The following is a 19,869-nucleotide window of genomic DNA, read 5'->3' as shown; positions in this document are numbered from 1 at the left end:
CAACAGCTGGCACTCTTTTTTTCTCTTTCTCCCTTCCCCTACAATATAGTTAAGATGGTACTCGTCCACTCTCATAGATCAAGCTTGTACCATTCCTTCCCTCCTTCATGCCCCCTCCCTGAGATCACGCTGGCACTCTTTGCCCCTTCATTTCATGTTGGTACTCTCCCTCCTCACTCCCTCTATTAACTGGCACTCTCCACCCTTCTCCCCATCCCAAAGTGCTAATCACAGCTTCCTCCTCTTCTCAACTTCTGCTGTTATCCCTCTCCCCTTCATTTACCCCTTTCCTCTATTACCATCAATTACCTCCTCCTTACTTGCCATCAGGTTGTTTTTTTTTCCCTGCTCCCTCTCCCCTTCAATCGCCTCTTCACTGCCCTCCACTCCACTTCCTCTTTCACTCCCCTTCCCTCTCCATGCATTTCCAACTCCTCCCTGCCCACTGCTCCTCGGTCCAGTGACTAATGCACCAGACAGAACTTGCTCCTCCTCTTCATGCACTTCCAGCACTAATGGCTTGAGTTCCTGTTTCCATATACTGAAGGTGTGAACCCCTGTTATTCCTGAGAGTTCCCGCCTCCAGTATGCAAAGATGGCAATCTGAGACATTAACACTGGGAGCAGCACTAAGAGTAGGAGCGTAACCTGTTATTAGCCACCGGACTTGGGAGGAATGGGACGGGAGGAGGGCCCGTGGAGCTGATTTGTGTCAGAAAATGTTGACACAGCCCCCAAAACGCTGACTATGTTATGCGGAGCTGAGTCATGTAAACCAGGAAGATCCCAGGGTCAATCTCTGGTTCTGTGCTGATTTAACTGACCTCAGCTGAAGCTACAGATGAAAAAGTCAGCCAGGGTTCTTGTATCACTGCATTACAATCTGGAGCCTGTTGAAACATGAATATTGGAAAATACCACGTAATAGGTGCAAAATTAAACATAAAAGGAAGACATAATAAGGATTTTAGATTTAAGGATGAAATGTAAAACCGAGGCCACATTTGCCCTTTCAGGTGAACATAAATAATCCCATGGCACTATTTGAAGAGCAGGGGAGTTCTCCTTGCCAACATTTGTCCCTCATCCAACGTTGTTAAAACAGATTATCTGGTCATTGATTCATTGATGTCTTTGGGACCTTGCTGTGCGGAAATTGGCTGCCGTGTTTCCCTACATTACACTTCAAAAGTACTTCATTGACTGTGAAGTGCTTAGGGACATCCTGAGGTAGTAAAAGGTGCTACATAATGCAATTTTCTTTCCTTTCCTTTCCACTGTGCGGTTGGGCTAATAATCGCTATTTGGTAAACTAATCAACTAGCTAAAGACTGTGACACCACTATCTATCTGAAGTATATTTTGATATTCCAAAAACACAATTGGCTAAATAATCTCATAATTTTAAGCAGTTCAGTTCCACTTTTACAACATCAAACATCTGATGTAATCTTTTTATAGATGCTGCATGGTAGAAAAGTCCATTGGAAATTTAATGTTGAAATTCCTTATAGCTTTCTTGATATGCATATTAGAATTTACTAGATTTCCTGAATATTACAAACATTAAATGCAATAAATGAAGACCATTAAAAGAAATTAATATTCATAACATTCAAGAAACAAGAGATTTTCATTCTGGTAACGAATAATTCCCAATTTTTGGAAGTGAACAAAAACTATGAAATTTTGTGGGAGAGAAAGAAATAGCTGGAGCTTTTTAATGAACTACATATGCTGAGGAGATGAAGTGAGAAACTGGCATGTGCAAGATCTGAGATTCAAATCCCATTTCTGTGCTGTTAGCTGATCACAGACAGGGGACACCTGATATCCTAGCCCTAGAAGTGGGGAGATCAAATTCCTGCTCATGGTCCAGTGACCCCTGCTCAAAAGGGCACATGAGCTCATTAGATGAGGACAGAATTGAGCTTGGCTCTGATGCCCTCCATGTTCAAATAGCTCGCCAATTACTTGGCGCTTGCACATTAAGAAATGGCACTTGGACTAGGTACTGGAAAAAGGCTGGCAACTGTGGAACTGTGTCCAAGGAAGAATAGTAATAACATTATTTGCATTTTATAAGTTGGCACATCACAGCTGAGAGTGACTAGTATGTAAACAAGCCAAATGCATTCAGAAGAGGAAGGTTTTTTTTGGGGGGGGGAACAACAAAGACTCAAATTGCATTGGTTATTTTAGTACAAATTCTCATGAATGTTAAATGGCATAAAGGGCGAATCAATTTCAACTGCCTAATAGTTATAATTCACCCCCTCCCCCTCCCTTAAAAATTCTCCAGGAAGTTTGACATTTTTTGTATTCACATGCAATAACATTGCTTAATGCTATCATTTTAGTATTTAGATTTTTAATGATCATGACACGGGAACTGGAGGACGTCAGAGTCATTTGCCATGTTGCGCATAATATTAAAGTAAAATAGAACGCAGGAAAGAATTCTGTTAAAGTAGGCATTTAAAAAAAAATACTATAAATTTTCAATTGGTCCCCCATGCAAATAGCTTCTTGGCAGTGCAGCCACATCCGATATGTATCTATCACATTTTAAATTACCAGCAGAGCAAGAGCCATTAATTTTATTATAACAGTTTGTATTACATGAATTATTAGAGCTATTAATTATATCCGCACAACCAGGTTTTTTTTCTTGCTGCCTCTTCTATCACTTTCTCAGTAATTTTCTTTAAAGTGACCGTCCTTTTTATACCTAAAAAGTTGTCGGAGACTAAAATTACAGATGGACTTGTAGATCTGCTGTGGCGGAGCTCCTGGTGAGGTTGTCGGATTACTGTGGTAATTGGACAAATCGGAAATGAAAACTGTTGGGCCAGATTTTGCTGTCTAAATAACGGTAAGGTAACGGTGTCGCTGTTATTTACGCGCATATGGTACAGCAATTTCAGGCGAGGGGCAGATGCCAATATCCAAAAGCTGCTGTCTGAGCTGCACCGCTCCGTTTTAGCTTCACGAAAACGACATCTCGCTGTCTGCCTCACCATTGAAATGCATTGATTTGTGTGAAGTTCCTGTATTTGTGCAGTAGATATGAACTAAACTTGTTACGGAAAGTTAAGTCTTGTTATTTCAAGTGCAAGTACACTTTTAATGGCGTGATAAGTGTTAATTACTTACTGCCAATCAACCTCTCTGGCACTGAAAATTAACTATTACAAGTGAGGAGTCTCATTCCTTCAGGAAGTAATTGCTGGAGATTTAAAAATATCGCATTTTAAATTTTTTTTTACTTTTCCTTTCTGACTCTCTCTCTCTTTATCCAATCTCTCTTTCCCTCTCTTTATTTCTCTTTCTGTACCTGATTTGACATTGAATTCACTCACTCCAATTTACACTTCCTTCTCAGACCTTGTGCTGTTTATTTCTCAATCCTTCAATCTGACTGGTTAAGGAGATACCCAGTTGCTTGCCCTGTTCACTCAGGTCCCAGATGCCCTGTTTCCCTCGCTGCGACATTATCAGCTCACACTTTCAGCAGCTTGCCACACAAAAAAATTTTAAAACCTAAACGGGCAAGTCTAACAAACGGCAGATGCTGTTAGATGCTCGACTGCAGCAAAATTTGACCAATTGTGCTTGTACAGTTGTCCTTTATCTTTTAAAGAAAAGAGAACTTATAAGATTCTGTAGCCTGGAAATTACCATTGCGATTTTAGTGGGCGAGTGTGTAATGGGTTAGTATGACAATCCTTTGTCCACTATTTTACTGGAGGAATTAACTCTTAAAATTTAACAAAAAAAAATATTAATTCAGAGATTCCGTTGGTTTTGGGATGGTTGCTGGTTGTTCATTGATGACTTTTTGAGTGAATAATTTTTTTATATTAAGGGATTTGGTGGTTTTTTTTCCCTGACAGTGGCTTTTGATTGGCTTAAATGTTCCATCGCATGCTTTACTTGACCTGTAACAGTTCGTGTTTCATCCGTTTTTAGTGAATGGGCATTGAGCCAGTCTGAATGCTTCCTGCCTTCTGATATTTCCCGTGGCCCACAGAGAATTTTTTTTGCCAACTGCCAAACTTTTAATCGGATTTTATCAATCCTTTTATAAAGATGTACTCCCTAGTGGCTCAGTTGATCAATGCACTTCCCAGTGCATGGAACTGAGTTATATAAATCAGGAGGTTCCAGGATCAATCCCAAGTCTGTGCTGAAGGAGCTGATCTCAGCCACGGTGGCAGTAGGAGTGCTACAATTGATCACTGCGCCCCTGGGTTGGGGGTGGGACAATCAGCTGGGGTTTCTGGTCATGATCACCATCCAATTGCTCCTGCTGGAAAATGCTTGTGCATGGATCTTTGAGGATCAGGTTCAGATGTTTACGGTAGCATAGTGGTTATGTTACTGGACTAGTAATCTAAAGGCCTGGACTAATATTGCAGAGTTATGAGTTCAAATCTCGCCATGGCATTTGGGGAATTTAAGTTCAATTAATTAAATAAAAGTCTGGAATAAAAAAACTAGTATCAGTAATGGTGGCTATGAAACTACTGGATTGTCATAAAAACCCATCTGGTTCACCAATGCCCTTTAGGGAAGGAAACCTGCTGTCCTTACCCGGTCTGGCCTATATGTGACTCCAGACCCACAGCAATGTGGTCAATTCTTAATTGCTCTCTGAAATGGCCTAGCAAGCCACTCAGTTGTTCAAAAAGGTGGCCCACCATCTTCTCAAGGGCAATTAGGGATGGACAATAAATGCTGGCCTCGCCAGCGACGCCCACATCCCATGAACGAATAAAAAAAAGATGTCTATGCCCCTGAGGTCAAATAGCCTGCTGATATTCTCCATCTAGAAATTGGTATGATTGCTAGTGCCTGAAGAACTGTACTCCAATATGGGTTACCAGCTTCAGAAGAGATACATAACTATATTCTTACTGAGGGCCGTTGTCACGACCCTTGTTTAAACAGCCTACTTTGGAACTCTATTATCTCCAATTACTGCCCAATCTCTAACCTTTCTTTCCTCTCTAAAGTCCTCGAATGCATCATCACTGCCGACCACTCCCACCATTCCTTGTTTGAATCCATCCAGTCAGCTTCTATCCTGCTAGCAGTGCCTGTATTTCTCAATGAAATCCTGTATGACTGACTGTAGCTGTGGTGTGTTATCCTCCCTCGTCACCCTCAACCTCTTTACAGCTTTTGTTACTGTCAACCACACTCCACTGCTTCTCCTCTGTGGCACAGCCTTTCACGATTCCAATCCTTCCCATCTCCTCCTGCAATGGATTCTCTGCTTGTGCCCTCAGTCACCTCTGGTGTGCCCCAAGGTTCCGTCCATGTTGCCTCTTGCAGACGATTCTCCAAAAGCACGGAGTCAGCTTCAATATGTGCACCAACTGATACCCAGCTTTATCCATCCAGCATCATCGTTGATTCTGTGACAATAGCTGTGATGTCTGATGTTCAGCCATGGATGAACCAGAACTTTCTCCATTGAGACACTGGTGAGACTTAAGTCATTTTTAGAATACAAGAATGCGTGGGACCATTTTGGTCCAGCTGGCCAACCCCAGAGTTTAAAAATGGAATAAACGGTTCTCTATAATCCCTTGATTGATTTTCTCGTTAAATCCCTGCCCAACTCCCTCTTCAGCTCCGCTTGACTCCCTGGGCTAGCCATTCCGAACATTCACCACCCTCTGTGTGAAGTAGTTTTTCTGTGATCTGTCCATTCATCTTTGCTCTTCTGACCTTCATTCCATGCTTACCCCTCTTTGCCCTCAGGGTTCAACTTGTCAATAACCTTAAGAATCTCAAAGACCTCCATGAGATCCCTCTCTGTCTTCTTTTCTCGTGTAAACAAACTCCGCTTCTGCAGTGCCTCCTTATAGCTCGGGAGTCTGATGCCAAGTATCAGATAAGTGGCCCTTTGAACCTTCTTTAGCCCTATGATGTCCTTCCTGTAATATGGCAACCAGAACTGCACACAGCATTCTGAATGGAATGAACCAAAAGCTTTTATAGCCTGTATTTTTGTTCTATTCCATATGCTCTATGTTAAGAAGGTGAGCAGGAAAGTTTTATTGAAGACTCCATTTTATGTTCAGGACTGCATTTTGTAGTTAAGACTGTTTTGCAGAATCTGTTGAAACAGGCGATATCTGTAGAATGTCAACAAATCAGCTGAAATCTCCCAGGCTGTACCGATTGTTGTCATACAAGATAGCCTTGGGTCATTCTAATAAATATATCTATCTGTTGGACGACTGTATATTTACCTCTTCTGTACTTGAAAGAACTGCTTTTTCTATGAGACCCACCCTCTGGAGCGCTGAGCTGATGTAAATCAGAGTAAAACCAAGAGGGAAGGTCATGGAGAAGTTATGATGTAACGGCCTTTAACTGAGCTTATAAAGGCAGAAACATTGTAAGGAAATTAGAGAAGACCTAAGGGCGACTGAACTCAGCAACTGTAACGCGATATCTCCCATAGACTTCGCATGGTCGTGTGTGTTGTCTGTGCGTATCATTTTCTATAATGAATTCTGTATACAAAGACACTGCATTTAGAACCGTAATTCCTGGCCCAGGGACAATAGCACCAAGATGGTTTTTCCAACAGTATAAATCAACACACTACAACCCATGAATATTACACTGTGCAATTCAACCAACCCTGTGAAACCACCTCAACCACTGTTCTGAACACAAGAATCTGTGGCTCGAGGAATGAGTGAAGAGAACTGAATCGATGCTTTCACCATGACAATTCACTTGGCTTTCCAGATACCAGTTTTAATCTATGAAAGAGAGACACTATTCTGATGGTTCGTGTTTTCCTCGCACTGATTTGTTCTACTTGGCAGGCCGTGCACATGAACTGAGGAAAAAAAACAGTGAGGCTGCTTGAGACTGTCCCTTAACTAGTATCATGTAGCCACTGTTCATGTTCAAGGGGTCTTTCCTATAAGAATCCACACAAGCAGCTATGTATGCTTACCCCATGTTGAATGCCTCATGTTGAGATTGGTACATCATTCCTGTTGCTAACCTTAACATGAAAGACTGAGTTTGAGGTGAGTGCACGCCATTTCTTATGATTATCATAGCTCAGACGACTGATGTAATGATTGATTTATCATCCCTGTACTTACACTGAACCTGACACAACAGACTAGCTGGACGTGTCATTCCTTGTACAGTACTTAACCTCACACTAAGAACTGATTGTTGAATCATAAAAATTTAAATACAGAAGTAGGCCATTTGGCCCATTGTAACCGAGCTGGTACTAGCTCCACGTCAGAGCTATCTGCTTACATCTAATTCCCCATACCTTCTGGTATTTTCCTTTGTGTTTTATTCTTAAATGTTACGATTGACTCAGTTTCAATAGCCACTTGTGGTATTACGTGAAAAGAATTCTAACCCCTTTAATATTTCCACTACTGATTCAAAGTTTACATCTGCTGCTGATTCACCAATCAATGGAAATACTCTCTCAGTATTTACACTCTCAAACCCGTTAATAATTTTGGACATTTGCATTATATTTAATTTTCTCTCTCCAGTATACACAGTCCTAGGTGCCAGTCTTGGCTTAGTGGTAGCACTCTCGCCTCTGAACTCAGAAGGTTGTGGGTTCGAGTCCCACTCCAGAGACTTGAGCACATAATGAGCACTTTAGTTCAGTAATGAATGTCTTTCGTATCAGACTTTAAACCGAGGCCCGTCTGCCCTCCTAGGTGGACGTAAAAGATCCCATGGCACTATTCAAAGAGATGGGGAATTCTCCCCAGTGTTCTGGCCAATATTTATCCCTCAACCAATATCACTAAAATAGATTATTTGGTCATTTCCTCACTGCTGTTTGTGGAACCTTGCTGTGCGCAAATTGGCTGCTGCATTTCCTATATTACAACAGAGACTACACTTCAAAAGTACTTCATTGGCTGTAAAGCGCTTTGGAACATCCTGAGGTCATGAAAGGCACTCTATAAATACAAGTTCTTTCATTCTAGTCTCATGAGTATATCCTTTCATCCCTGGAATAATCCTAGTGAATCTGTAGGGTATTCACTAATCAATGTCACCGCCTTGATGGTTATCTGGTGGCCCTTTATAAAAACCCATTTATAAATCAACCGAATGAAAAATAGACGGATTCTATAAAGGGCAGATTACCTCCCAGGTCGCGAAGATGAAAATCCCCCCCCGTGTTGCTCCAGTAACCTTTCTATAATGGTGCAACATCCAGTTTTGGATGTTGGCCAAACCAATGCCTTGTGCAGATTCACCATAACCTCCTTTGCTTTTTGTACTCGCTGCCCCAACTATTAAAACTCGAAAGCCCATTTGATGTCAGCTTGATTTGTTGCTCGTACTTATCCCTGCAGTAAACTTCCCCATTAACATTCCCGATTGAGTGCGCAAAAAGAACTGACACCGTTCACCCCCTTATTTCACTTGCTGTGTTCTCTAGAACAATGCCTGCATTCTCAACCTGTGAACGACATGCCAATCCCATTAGACGACTAAGTGCGCATCAGGCTGTCACAGGATAAGCTTCAGACAGAGCAATTATTGTTATCAATGTTGCAGCAATTTTACATAATTCTAGGCTTTTTCAAAAATTGTTCACCTTTTACTAGAAGCTTACAGTTCAGAGAAAGAGGCTGCTGTGGAGATTATTCATTGAGTTAATCTAGCGATAGTCAATAATGGACTCTTGAGCTCAAATCACTTGTTAAGAACAGGCCTGTTTTTTTTTTGATGATTAATCATACTCCAAATCTCCAACATATCAAGCAGACCACGAACGTTCTAGGTTTGATCCCTGGTCTGTGCTGAGTTAACTGATCTCAACCAGAGGCAATATACCTCAGCGCTCCTGGGCTAGGAAGGGGAGCACACTGTTTCGTGACCACTACTGGAAAGTACAAACATCATGTGAGCATTAGGCTTGCTTGTCATGCATGGTGGAAGAACCTGCAGACATTCATTGCCGAGCCATATAATGAAGCATGGTCCTGGGGGCAAGATACAGGAGAGCTGACGGGGCTTAATGGAATCGCATTCCAGTCAGAATCTTCAGAAGAGGAGCAGTCAAAAGGAGGGGAGGGAGTGGAAATACGAAAACCAGTTCCAAAATTTAAAAACAGAACCACATAAAATAATGTACAATCTCTGCCAGACATTGCAGTGCAATCGACCAGTGATGACACTGGAACCCAGTTGATAGTGGGATAAATGCCATTAAACAAGTCTAATCTTCTCCCCCAGTGGGTCAGTTGGTTTAAAAAGTGCTGAGCTGAGTCACACGGGCCAGAAGCTTCAGGTTCAATCCTTGGTCTGACCGGAGTTAGCTGATCTCCACAAGGATGGCACTAAGGCTGCTGTAATTGCCCTCAAGCCCTAGATAGGGAAGAATTACCTGGACTGCTTCTTCCTGATCATCATCCAGTGAGCACTTCTGGATGGATGTTGGATGAAGATGCAATTGGGCTTGGTTGGCTGACCACCACCCCCCCCCCAAATGGTGGAATGGCCCATTAATACCCGTACTCTATGCTCACACATTGGTAGTGACCATTTGGGCAGGGAATTGGAGGGTTGCTGAGCCTTTGGAACTGTACCCTATGTTCAGTCAATGAGCTGATGCATTCTCAGGAGAAGTGGTGAAAATAAAGCACACCTAATGAATGGTCAAATTCTTGTATTACTAGAATTTGTTGTGAAGGGTTCAATCTATGATCCCACCCCACTCCTGACGCATTAATCAATTCCTATGTTGTTACTCCTGAGTTATCAGGTTAATTATATCCCATGTGTCTTCAGATTATCTCATGGACTTGCATTTAAAAGTGTCATTTCTGCAGTTCATTGAAATATGACATCAAAAATCAACTTCTATTAATTTTCTTGGTCTATTTTAAGAAGAACTAACAAGTGTTTTTTTCAATTGAAAACCTACTGGTGTTATGAATGGCCAGCCTTACTCAGGAGACCACTGTAACTCATTCACAATTTTTGCCACTTAGAAGGTACCCAATCAGCCTTATGTGTAGAGATATTTATCATTGGTAATGGCCGGCATGACATAGCCTCTGTGTAAAAGCACTACAAATTCAGAATAATGATGGTTAAACTGATGTTTAATGTGAACAAGTTTGGCTTTAGTGCCGTTGCAAACCATCTTGCCTCTGCTCACTGGGAGACTCAGAAAGATAAACAATTCTGATTACTGAGTGTGAAGAATTATTGAGATTTCAATTTGTTTGGAGTATGCCATCCAACTGTCATACTTGGCAAGTGTCTTACTTCATAGTTCTCACTGTGAATGCAACACTGATTGATGGTTTATATTTATGGCTTTTTCTTTAATGGAAAAACTATATCAAACTAATCCCCAATACACCGTGCAGTTTCAGTTCTCATAACAGCATTACAATGGGCTCTGGTATTCAGAGTGTATCCCTCTGATTTAATATGAAGCAGCATTAAAATGTCGATAGCACTCTTGCCTCTGAATCAGAAGGCTGTGGGTTCAAGTACCAACTCCAGAGACTTGAGCACAAAATCTAGGCTGCACCTCAGTGCAATGCTGAGGGAGTGCTGCACTGTCGGAGGTGACGTCTTTCGGATGAGATGTTAAACCGAGGCCCCGTCCGCCCTCTCGGGTGGATGTAAAAGATCCCTATCTATATGGCACTATTTCGAAGAACAGCAGGGGAAGTCTCCCTGGTGTCCTGGCCAATATTTATCTCTCTACCAACATGACTAAAAAATAGTTAATTGGGTCATTATCACATTGCTGTTTGTGGGACCTTGCTATGTGCAAATTGGCTGCCGTATTTCCTAAATTACAAGAGTGACTACACTTAAAGTATTTCATTGGCTGTTAAGCACTTTGGGACATCCTGAGGTCGTGAAAGGCGCTATATAAATGCAAGTTCATTCTTCTTTAAAGGTAAGGTAGGGATTAAAGTTGGGTTCTGATTTAACACAGCCCCGGTGGGAGGTGGTTCCCACACCTGAAATAGGTCCCATGGGTTTGGACCACTGGACCATAGAGAGTAACCTAGCAAGAAATATAAAAACAGATTGTAAGAGCTTCTACAAGTATGTGAAAAGGAAGAGAATAGCAAAGGAAGGGTCCCTTAGAGGATAGGATAGGAGAAATTATAATGGGGAATAAGAAAATGGCAGAGATGTTAAACATATATTTTGTATCTGTCTTCACAGTAGAAGACACAAACATACCAGAATTAGTGGGAAACAAAGGGTCAAATGAGAGTAAAGTAATTAATTTTAGTAAAAAATAGGTGATGAAGAAATTAATGAGACTAAAAGCCGATAAATCCTCTGGACCTGATGGCCTACATCCTAGGATTCTCAAAGAGGTGGCTGTGGAGATAGTGGATGCATTGGTTATGATCTTCCAAAATTCCCTAGATTCTAGAACAGTCCCAGTGGATTGGAAGGTTGCAAATGTAACCCCGCTATTCAAGAAAGAAGGCAGAAAGAAAACACGGAAGTACAGACCAGTTAGCCTCACATCAGGGCAGTGTCCTAGGCCCAACCATCTTCAGCTGCTTCATCAATGACCTTCCCTCCATCATAAGGTCAGAAATGGGGATGTTCGGTGATGACTGCACAGTGTTCAGTTCCATTCGCAACCCCTCAAATAATGAAGCAGTCCGAGCCCGCATGCAGCAAGACCTGGACAACATCCAGGCTTGGGCTCATAAGTGGCAAGTAACATTCGTGCCAGGTAAGTGCCAGGCAATGACCATCTCCAACAAGAGAGAGTCTAACCACCTCCACTTGACATTCAACAGCATTACCATTGCCGAATCCCCCACCATCAACATCCTGGGGGTCACCATTGACCAGAAACTTAACTGGACCAGCCATATAAATACTGTGGCTACGAGAGCAGGTCAGAGGCTGGGTATTCTGCGGCGAGTGACTCAACTCCTAACTCCACAAAGCCTTTCCACCATCTACAAGGCAGAAGTCAGGAATGTGATGGAATATTCTCCACTTGCTTGGATGAGTGCAGCTCCAACAACACTCAAGAAGCTCGACACCATCCAAGATAAAGCAGCCCGCTTGATTGGCACCCCATCCACCACCCTAAACATTCACTCCCTTCACCACCGGCGCACTGTGGCTGCAGTGTGTACAATCCACAGGATGCACTGCAGCAACTCGCCAAGGCTTCTTCGACAGCACCTCCCAAACCAGCGACCTCTACCACCTAGAAGGACAAGAGCAGCAGGCACATGGGAACAACACCACCTGCACTTTCCCCTCCAAGTCACACACCATCCCGACTTGGAAATATATCGCCGTTCCTTTGTCGTCGCTGGGTCAACATCCTGGAACTCCCTTCCTAACAGCACTGTGGGAGAACCTTCACCACACGGACTGCAGCGGTTCAAGAAGGCGGCTCACCTTCTCGAGGGCAATTAGGGATGGGCAATAAATGCTGGCCTCGCCAGCGACGCCCACATCCCGTGAACGAATAAAAAAATAATCAGTCATTGGGAAAATGCTGGAATCCATTATTAAGGATGAGATAACAGGGCACTTAGAACATCATAATTTGATTAGGTAGTATCAACATGGTTTTATGAAAGGGAAATCATGTTTGACAAATCTGAGTTTTTTGATGATGTAACTAGCAGGGTAGGTTAAAGGGGAACCAGTGGATGTAGTATATTCGAATTTTTTAAGGCATTTGATAAGGTGCCGCATGAAGGGTAGTTACATAGAATATAAGAAATAGGAGCAGGAGTAGGCCATACGGCCCCTCGAGCCTGCTGCTCCATTCAATCAGATCGTGGCTGATCTTCAACCTCAACTCCACTTTCCCGCCCAATCCCCATATCCCTTGATTCCCCTAGAGTCCAAAAATCTATCTATCTCAGCCTTGAATATACTCAATGAATCAGCATCCACAGCCCTCTGGGGTAGAGAATTCCAAAGATTCACAACCCTCTGAGTGAAGAAATTCCTCATCATCTCAGTCTTAAATGGCTGACCCCTTATCCTGCGATTATGCCCTCCAGTTCTAGACTCTCCAGCCGGGGGAAACAACCTCTCAGCCTCTACCCTGTCAAGCCCCCTCAGAATCTTATATGTTTCAATGAGATCCCCTCTCACTCTACTAAACTTCAGAGAGTATAGGCCCATTCTACTCAACCTCTTCTCATAAGACAACCCTCTCATCCCAGGAATTAATCTAGTGAACCTTTGTTGCACCGCCTCGAAGGCAAGCATATCTTTCCTTAGATAAGGAGACCAAAACTGTACACAGTACTCCAGGTTTGGTCTCAGCAATGCCCTGTACAATTGCAGCAAGACATCCTTACTCTTGTATGCCAACCCCCTTGCAATAAAGGCCAACATTCCATTTGCCTTCCTAATTGCTCGCTGTACCTGCATGCTAACTTTTTGTGTTTCTTGTACCAGGACACCCAAGTCTCTCTGAACACCAACATTTATTAGTTTCTCACCATTTAAAAAATATTCTGTTTCTCTATTATTCCTACCAAAGTGAATGACCTCACATTTCCCACCATTATACTTCATCTGCCACCTTGTCCACTCACTTAACTTATCTGCATCCCTTTGCAGACTCATTGTGTCCTCCTCCCAGCTTACTTTCCCGCCTAGCTTTGTATCGTCAGCAAACTTGGATACATTACACTCGGTTCCTTCATCCAAGTCATTAATATAGATTGTAAATAGCTGAGGCCCAAGCAACGGTCCTTGTGGTACCCCACTAGTTACAGCCTGCCAACCTGAAAATGACACGTTTATCCCTACTCTTTATTTACTGTCCATTGACCAATCCTCTATCCATGCTAATATGTTACCCCCCAACCCCATGAGCCCTTATCTTGCGTAACAAGCTTTTATGTGGCACCTTATCGAATGCCTTTTGAAAATCCAAATATACTGCATCCACTGATTCCTCTCTATCTAACCTACTAATTGCATCCTCAAAAAACTTTAATACATTTGTCAAACACGATTTCCCTTTAATAAAACCATGTTGACTCTGCCTAATCATAAAATGATGTTCTAAATGCCCTGTTACCACTTCCTTAATAATGGATTCCAACATTTTCCCGACGACTGACGTCAGGCTAACTGGCCTGTAGTTCCCTGTTTTCTCTATCCCTTCTTTCTTGAATAGCGGGGTTACATTTGCTACCTTCCAATCCGCTGGGAGCATTCTAGAATCTAGGGAATTTTGGAAGATCATAATCAATGCATCCACTATCTCTGCAGCCACCTCTTTTAGAACCCTTGGATGTAGGCCATCAGATCCAGGGAATTTATTGGCTTTTAGTCCCATTAGTTTCTCAAGTACTTTTTCTTTACTGATAATAATTACTTTAAGTTCCTCACTCTCATTAGCCCCTTGGTTCCCCATTATTTCTGGTATGCTTTTTGTGTCTTCTGCTGTGAAGACACGTACAAAATATTTGTTTAATGCATCTGCCATTTCCTGATTCCCCATTATAATTTCTCCTGTCTCAGCCTCTAAGGGAGCAATGTTTACCTTTGTTATTCACTTCCTTTTTACATACTTGTAGAAGTTCTTACAATCCGTTTTTATATTTCTCGCTAGTTTACTTTCATATTCTATTTTCTCTCTTTTTTATCAATTTTTTGATCGTCCTTTGCTGGTTTCTAAAACTCTCCCAATCCTCAGGCTTACTACTCTTCTTGGCAACATTATAGGCCTTTTCTTTTAATCTAATACTATCCTTAACTTCTTTAGCCACAGGTGGATCACTTTTCTGTGGAGTTTTTATTTCTCAATTGAATGTATATTCGTTGAGAATATTGAAATATTTCTTTAAATGTTTGTCATTGCTTTTCAACCATCATACCCTTTACTGTAATTGGCTTTGTTTAAATTTAAGACTCTAGTTTCAGACTAAGTACGTCACTCTTAAACACAATGTGAAATTCATCATATTATGATCACTCTTCCCCAAAGGATCCTTTACTGTGAGATTACTAATTAACCCTGTCTCATTTCACAATACAAGATCTAAAATAGTCTGTTCCCTGGTTGATTCCATGACGTATTGCTCTAGGAAACCGTCTCGAATGTATTCCATGAACTCATCCTCCAAATTACCTTTGCCAATTTGATTTGCCCAGTCCATATGAAAATTAAAGTCCCCCATGATTACTGCCTTACCTTTGTTACAAGCTCCTATTATTTCATGATTAATACTCTGTTCAACAGTATAGCTACTATTAAGCTACTCCCACCAATGTTTTCTGCCCCTTGTTATTTCTTATTTCCAACCATACTGATTCTACTTCTTGATCTTCTGAGCCAAGATCCTTTCTACCACTGTCCTTATGTCATCCTTTGTTATTAGGGCTCCACCACCTCCTTTTCCATTCTGCCTGTCTTTTCTAAATGTCATGTACCCTGGAATATTTAGTTCCCAGTCTTGGTCACTTTGCAACCGTGTCTCTGTAATAGCTATTAGATCAAATCCATTTATCTCTTTGTGCAACTATTTCATCTGTCTTGTTATGAATGCTCTGTGCATTTAGATAAAGAGCCTTTAATTTTGACATTTTACCATTTTTTCCTGCTTTGACCTTATTTGTTGATGCTCTATTGTTGGTAAACTCTCTGTCCCTTCTTGCCACACTCTGCTTATCTTTACCCAAATCACTACACTACTCTGTTGCCTTGACTTTTCTCATTAGATTTCTAAATTTCCCCTCATCTGATCCTCCCCTCCCACCCCCAATTTTTTAGTTTAAAGCCCTATCTACAGCCCTTGTTATTTGATTCGTCCCAATGGAACAGCTCCCTCTTTCCCCAATACTGGGTGCCAGTGCCCCATGAATCAAAACCCCTGTCTCCCACACCACTCTTTGAGCCATGCATTTAATTCTCTGATCTGTTTGACACTATGCTAATTTGCACATGGCTCAGGTAGTAATCCAGAGATTATTACCTTTTGAGATTCTGTTTATTAATTTAGACCCTAGCTCCTCAATCTGTCTCAGCAGAACTTCATTCTTAGTTCTACCTATTTCGTTCTTTCCTACGTGTATCATGACAACTGGATCCTCCCCCTCATGCTCCAAGTTTTTTTCCAGCCATGAAGAGATGTCCTTGACCCTGACGCTGGGCAGGCAACACAGCCTCCGGGAGTCTCGGTCCCAGCTGCAGAGAACAGTGTCTATCCCCCTGACTATACTATCCCTTACCACTACCACGTTCCTTTTTACTCCCCCAATTTGAATGGTCCCCTCTATCACAGTGCTATAGTCATTTTGCCCATCCTCCCTGCCGTCTTTGCTGTCATTCATACAGTTAGCAAGCATCATGTATCTGTTGGACAAGGTCAAGGGCTGAGGCTCCTCTATCATTAAATCCTGGGTCCCCATACCTGCTTGACTTGCAGTCATACCTTTCTGTCCCTGACCACTGAACGAATCTAAACTACTACCTAATTTAAGGTTACACAAGATAAGGGATCATGGGGTTGGGGTAATATATTAGCATGGATTGAGGATTGGTTAACGGACAGAAAACAGAGAGTAGGTTGGCAGGCTATAACTAGTGGGGTGCCGCAAGGACCAGTGCTTGGGCCTCAGCTATTTACAATCTATATTAATGACTTAGATGAAGGGACCGAGTATAATGTATCCAAGTTTGCTGACGATACAAAGCTAGGTGGGAAAGTAAGCTATGAGGAGGACACGAGTCTGCAAAGGGATAAAGACAGGTAAGCAAGTGGGCAAGAAGGTGACAGATGGAGTATTAATGATGGGAAATGTGAGGTTATTCACTTTGGAAGGAAGAATAGAAAAAAAGAATATCTTTTAAATGGTGAGAAACTATTAAATATTGATGACCAGAGGGATTTGGGTTTCCTTGTACACAAAACACAAAATGTTAGCATGCAGGCAATTAGGAAGGCAAATGGTGTTTTGGCCTTTATTGCAATGGGTTGGAGTACAAGAGTATGGAAGTCTTGCTGCAATTGTACAGGGCTTTGGTGAGATTACACCTTGAATACTGTGTACAATTTTGGTCTCCTTACCTAAGTAAGCATATACTCGCCTTTAGAGGCAGTGCAACAAAGGTTCACTAGATTGATTCCTGGGATGAGAGGAAAGATTGGGTAGAATGGGCCTATACTCTTTGGAGTTTAGAAGAACGAGAGATGATCTCATTGAAACATATAAGATTCTAAGAGGGCTTGACAGGGTAGATGCTGAGAGGATGTTTCTTGTGGCTGGAGAGTCAAGAACTAGGGGGGATAGTCTCAGGATAAGGGGTCAGTCATTTAGGACTGAGATGAGGAGAAATTTCTTCACTCAGAGGGTTGTGAATATTTGGAATTCTCTACCCCAGAGGGCTGTGGATGCTGAGTCATTGAGTATATTCAAGGCTGAAATCGATAGATTTTTGGACTCTAAGGAAATCAAGGGATATGGGGATCGGGCAGGAAAATGGAGTTGAGGTTGAAGATCAGCCATGATCATGCTGAATGGCAGAGCAGCCTTGAGGGGCCGTATGGCCTACTCCAGCTCCGATTTCTTATGTTCTTGTGTTCTTATAAAATGATGGGGTTCTGTGGATTTGAGCGGTTCCATGCAGATCCGGTGAAGGGACAATTTAATTCAGATGAAGAACAGAGTGGGTTCAGAACACAATAACCTGCAGAATGAGACCACAAAGCAATTGCGAAATGTCACAGTTCCGTTAGTTCATGGTATCGAAATGGTCATACTGTGAGCAACAAGAGCTGGACTGTAACTGGTCTTTCTGGAACAGGCATCAGGATCCTTATTAGTGATTTTTAAAATAGAAATATAATTCAAAATAAAACTTTGAGGTTTCTCAGTGATTCCAAATAGCTTTGTCCTTCAAATTTAGGGGCACAAATTCAATGTTTTGGGGGAAGTGGGATTTTCCAGAAAGGGTCACTATTCATGATGCAATCTGTTGCTATAACTTAACTTTATTTCTTCTCTCTCTCAGGCCAGTGATGTCACTCAGTTCCCTGACAGAAGGCAGCTAGGAGCCTATATTCTAGGCCTCGGCTACTGTTGTTCAAGTACATGAATGGATTGAGGGTTGACTTGTTCTTTTGATTACCCTCCCTTCTAACAAAGTCTATCACTTTGAGTTGGCATCTCCCTTGGCTGCATGGAGAACTCATCTTGTGGAAAATCATCAGCATGAACATTCGCCCTATCAGTCTGTGCCATCGAATATTAGTTCACCGATACACTGCAGCAAGGGCTGGTTTACTATGTAGATTGATGACTCCTTGAAGCATAAATATTTAGTATTTGAGGAAGGTAATTTTTATGACTGACCATAAAGATCACTGAAGATGAAAGGATTTCACTGTTTTATCTCTTAACTTCTTTTAGATGTGTTTTCTGATTGTGCATTCTTGGTATTTTGCTTTATTCTTTTCGAGAACGTAGGAACAGAAGTAGGCCATTCAGCCCCTCCGGCCTGCTCCGCCATTCAATTGGATTATGGATGATCTCCGAGTAGGATTTCTGTCTTTTCATGTCCCGAACAGGAACCTGTTTGAAGAATTCAGACTGAAGGAATATTGGAATGCAAGTAATACTGGTCCCTGATATTGAACAAGTGGAGAGGAAGCCCAAAGATGAGCTTCCATGTTTCTGACTAGTTAAGTACGAACTGTCCACTCTCTTCTTGATGATTTAGTTTGAAAGAAAGAATTGCATTTATATAGTGCCTTTGGATGCCCCAAAGCACTTCACAGCCAATGAAGTACTTTTGATGTGTAGTCACTGTTGTAATGTAAGGAAACACGGCATCCAAATTGCGCACAGCAAGGTCCCACAAACAGCAATGAGATAATGACTTGATAATCTGCTTTAGTGCTGTTAGTTGAAGGATAAATATTGGCCAGGACACCTGGGAGAACTTCCCTGTTCTTCTTTGAAATAGTGCCATGGGATCATTTATGTCCACCTGACAGCAAATGGGGCCTTGGTTTAATGTCTCACCCGAAAGCCGGATTTGCTTTACAACACACACTTTTAAAGCACTCTTTGCTCAATTTCTTTTAGATCTTTTTTTTTGAAGCTATCCCAATTTATTTCTTTGTAGAATTAGATTTGTTTGTTTTTATGTGCTTAGTTCTTGGTGTGATAGGTAAAGCTTTCAGTACCAGGTATTCAGGCAAGGAAAATTACTTTTTGAGTATCTTTTGTTTAAACAATGAGCATGGAGCCAAACCATGCAGGAAAGTCCAGCTCAATGCCCTGTCTATGCTGATCTAAACCAATGCCAAGAGGGGTTCTTCAATTGGTTTCAAGGGGCTGGTCTTTGGCTAGATAGAGGGTTAAAATCAGGCAGGGTTTGAGCTCCTGATTGCTATACAGTCATCACACCTGGAAAGTACATGTGGGACAAGAGCTGGACTAGTCAGAGCTGTAATGGCCTCCCTGGTTAAATAGACTGCTGACACTCAAGGTGTCTCGATGACGGGGCTCCCTCTTTAATTATATTCTGGGAGAACCACCCCCCACCCCAACCCACCTATTTGTTTTTAATTTTCTATCTTGTTTTACACACAAGTGAAGTGGCATTTCTGGGTCCAGGTAATTCTGCTTTGTCTCCAATTACTGGGAGGTTTGTAGCAGTAAGATTAGACTGAATCGCACTCTTGTTTGATTTTCTCTACCAAAAGATCTCTGGTTGTGTTCTGACATGAGGCTTCTTGGTGCCCAAGTTCCATTCCTATGGGAATCTTGTATATTATTTCATCATCATACCAGCATGCTGTGCCCCCATATTTGGTCCATAAAATATGATTTGCTTTT

The 19,869-nt window shown here is 41.9% G+C and overlaps 1 protein-coding gene across 1 annotated transcript in view; it reads right to left on the bottom strand.

Annotated features, from left to right (window-relative positions):
- Nucleotides 1–5,752: 5,752 nt before the first annotated feature.
- The window catches only part of LOC137335354 (cadherin-22-like), a 74,603-nt gene continuing 60,486 nt past the window's right edge, over nt 5,753–19,869 (bottom strand). Inside the window, exon 3 of the mRNA XM_068000687.1 lies at nt 5,753–5,982. Coding sequence (XP_067856788.1) covers nt 5,753–5,982 — 230 coding nt within the window. The remainder of the gene's footprint in view (nt 5,983–19,869) is intronic.

Source organism: Heptranchias perlo, chromosome 19, assembly GCF_035084215.1.
Source record: "Heptranchias perlo isolate sHepPer1 chromosome 19, sHepPer1.hap1, whole genome shotgun sequence".
In the NCBI taxonomy this organism is placed as follows: domain Eukaryota; kingdom Metazoa; phylum Chordata; class Chondrichthyes; order Hexanchiformes; family Hexanchidae; genus Heptranchias; species Heptranchias perlo.
This window is presented reverse-complemented; position numbering and strand designations above follow the sequence as displayed.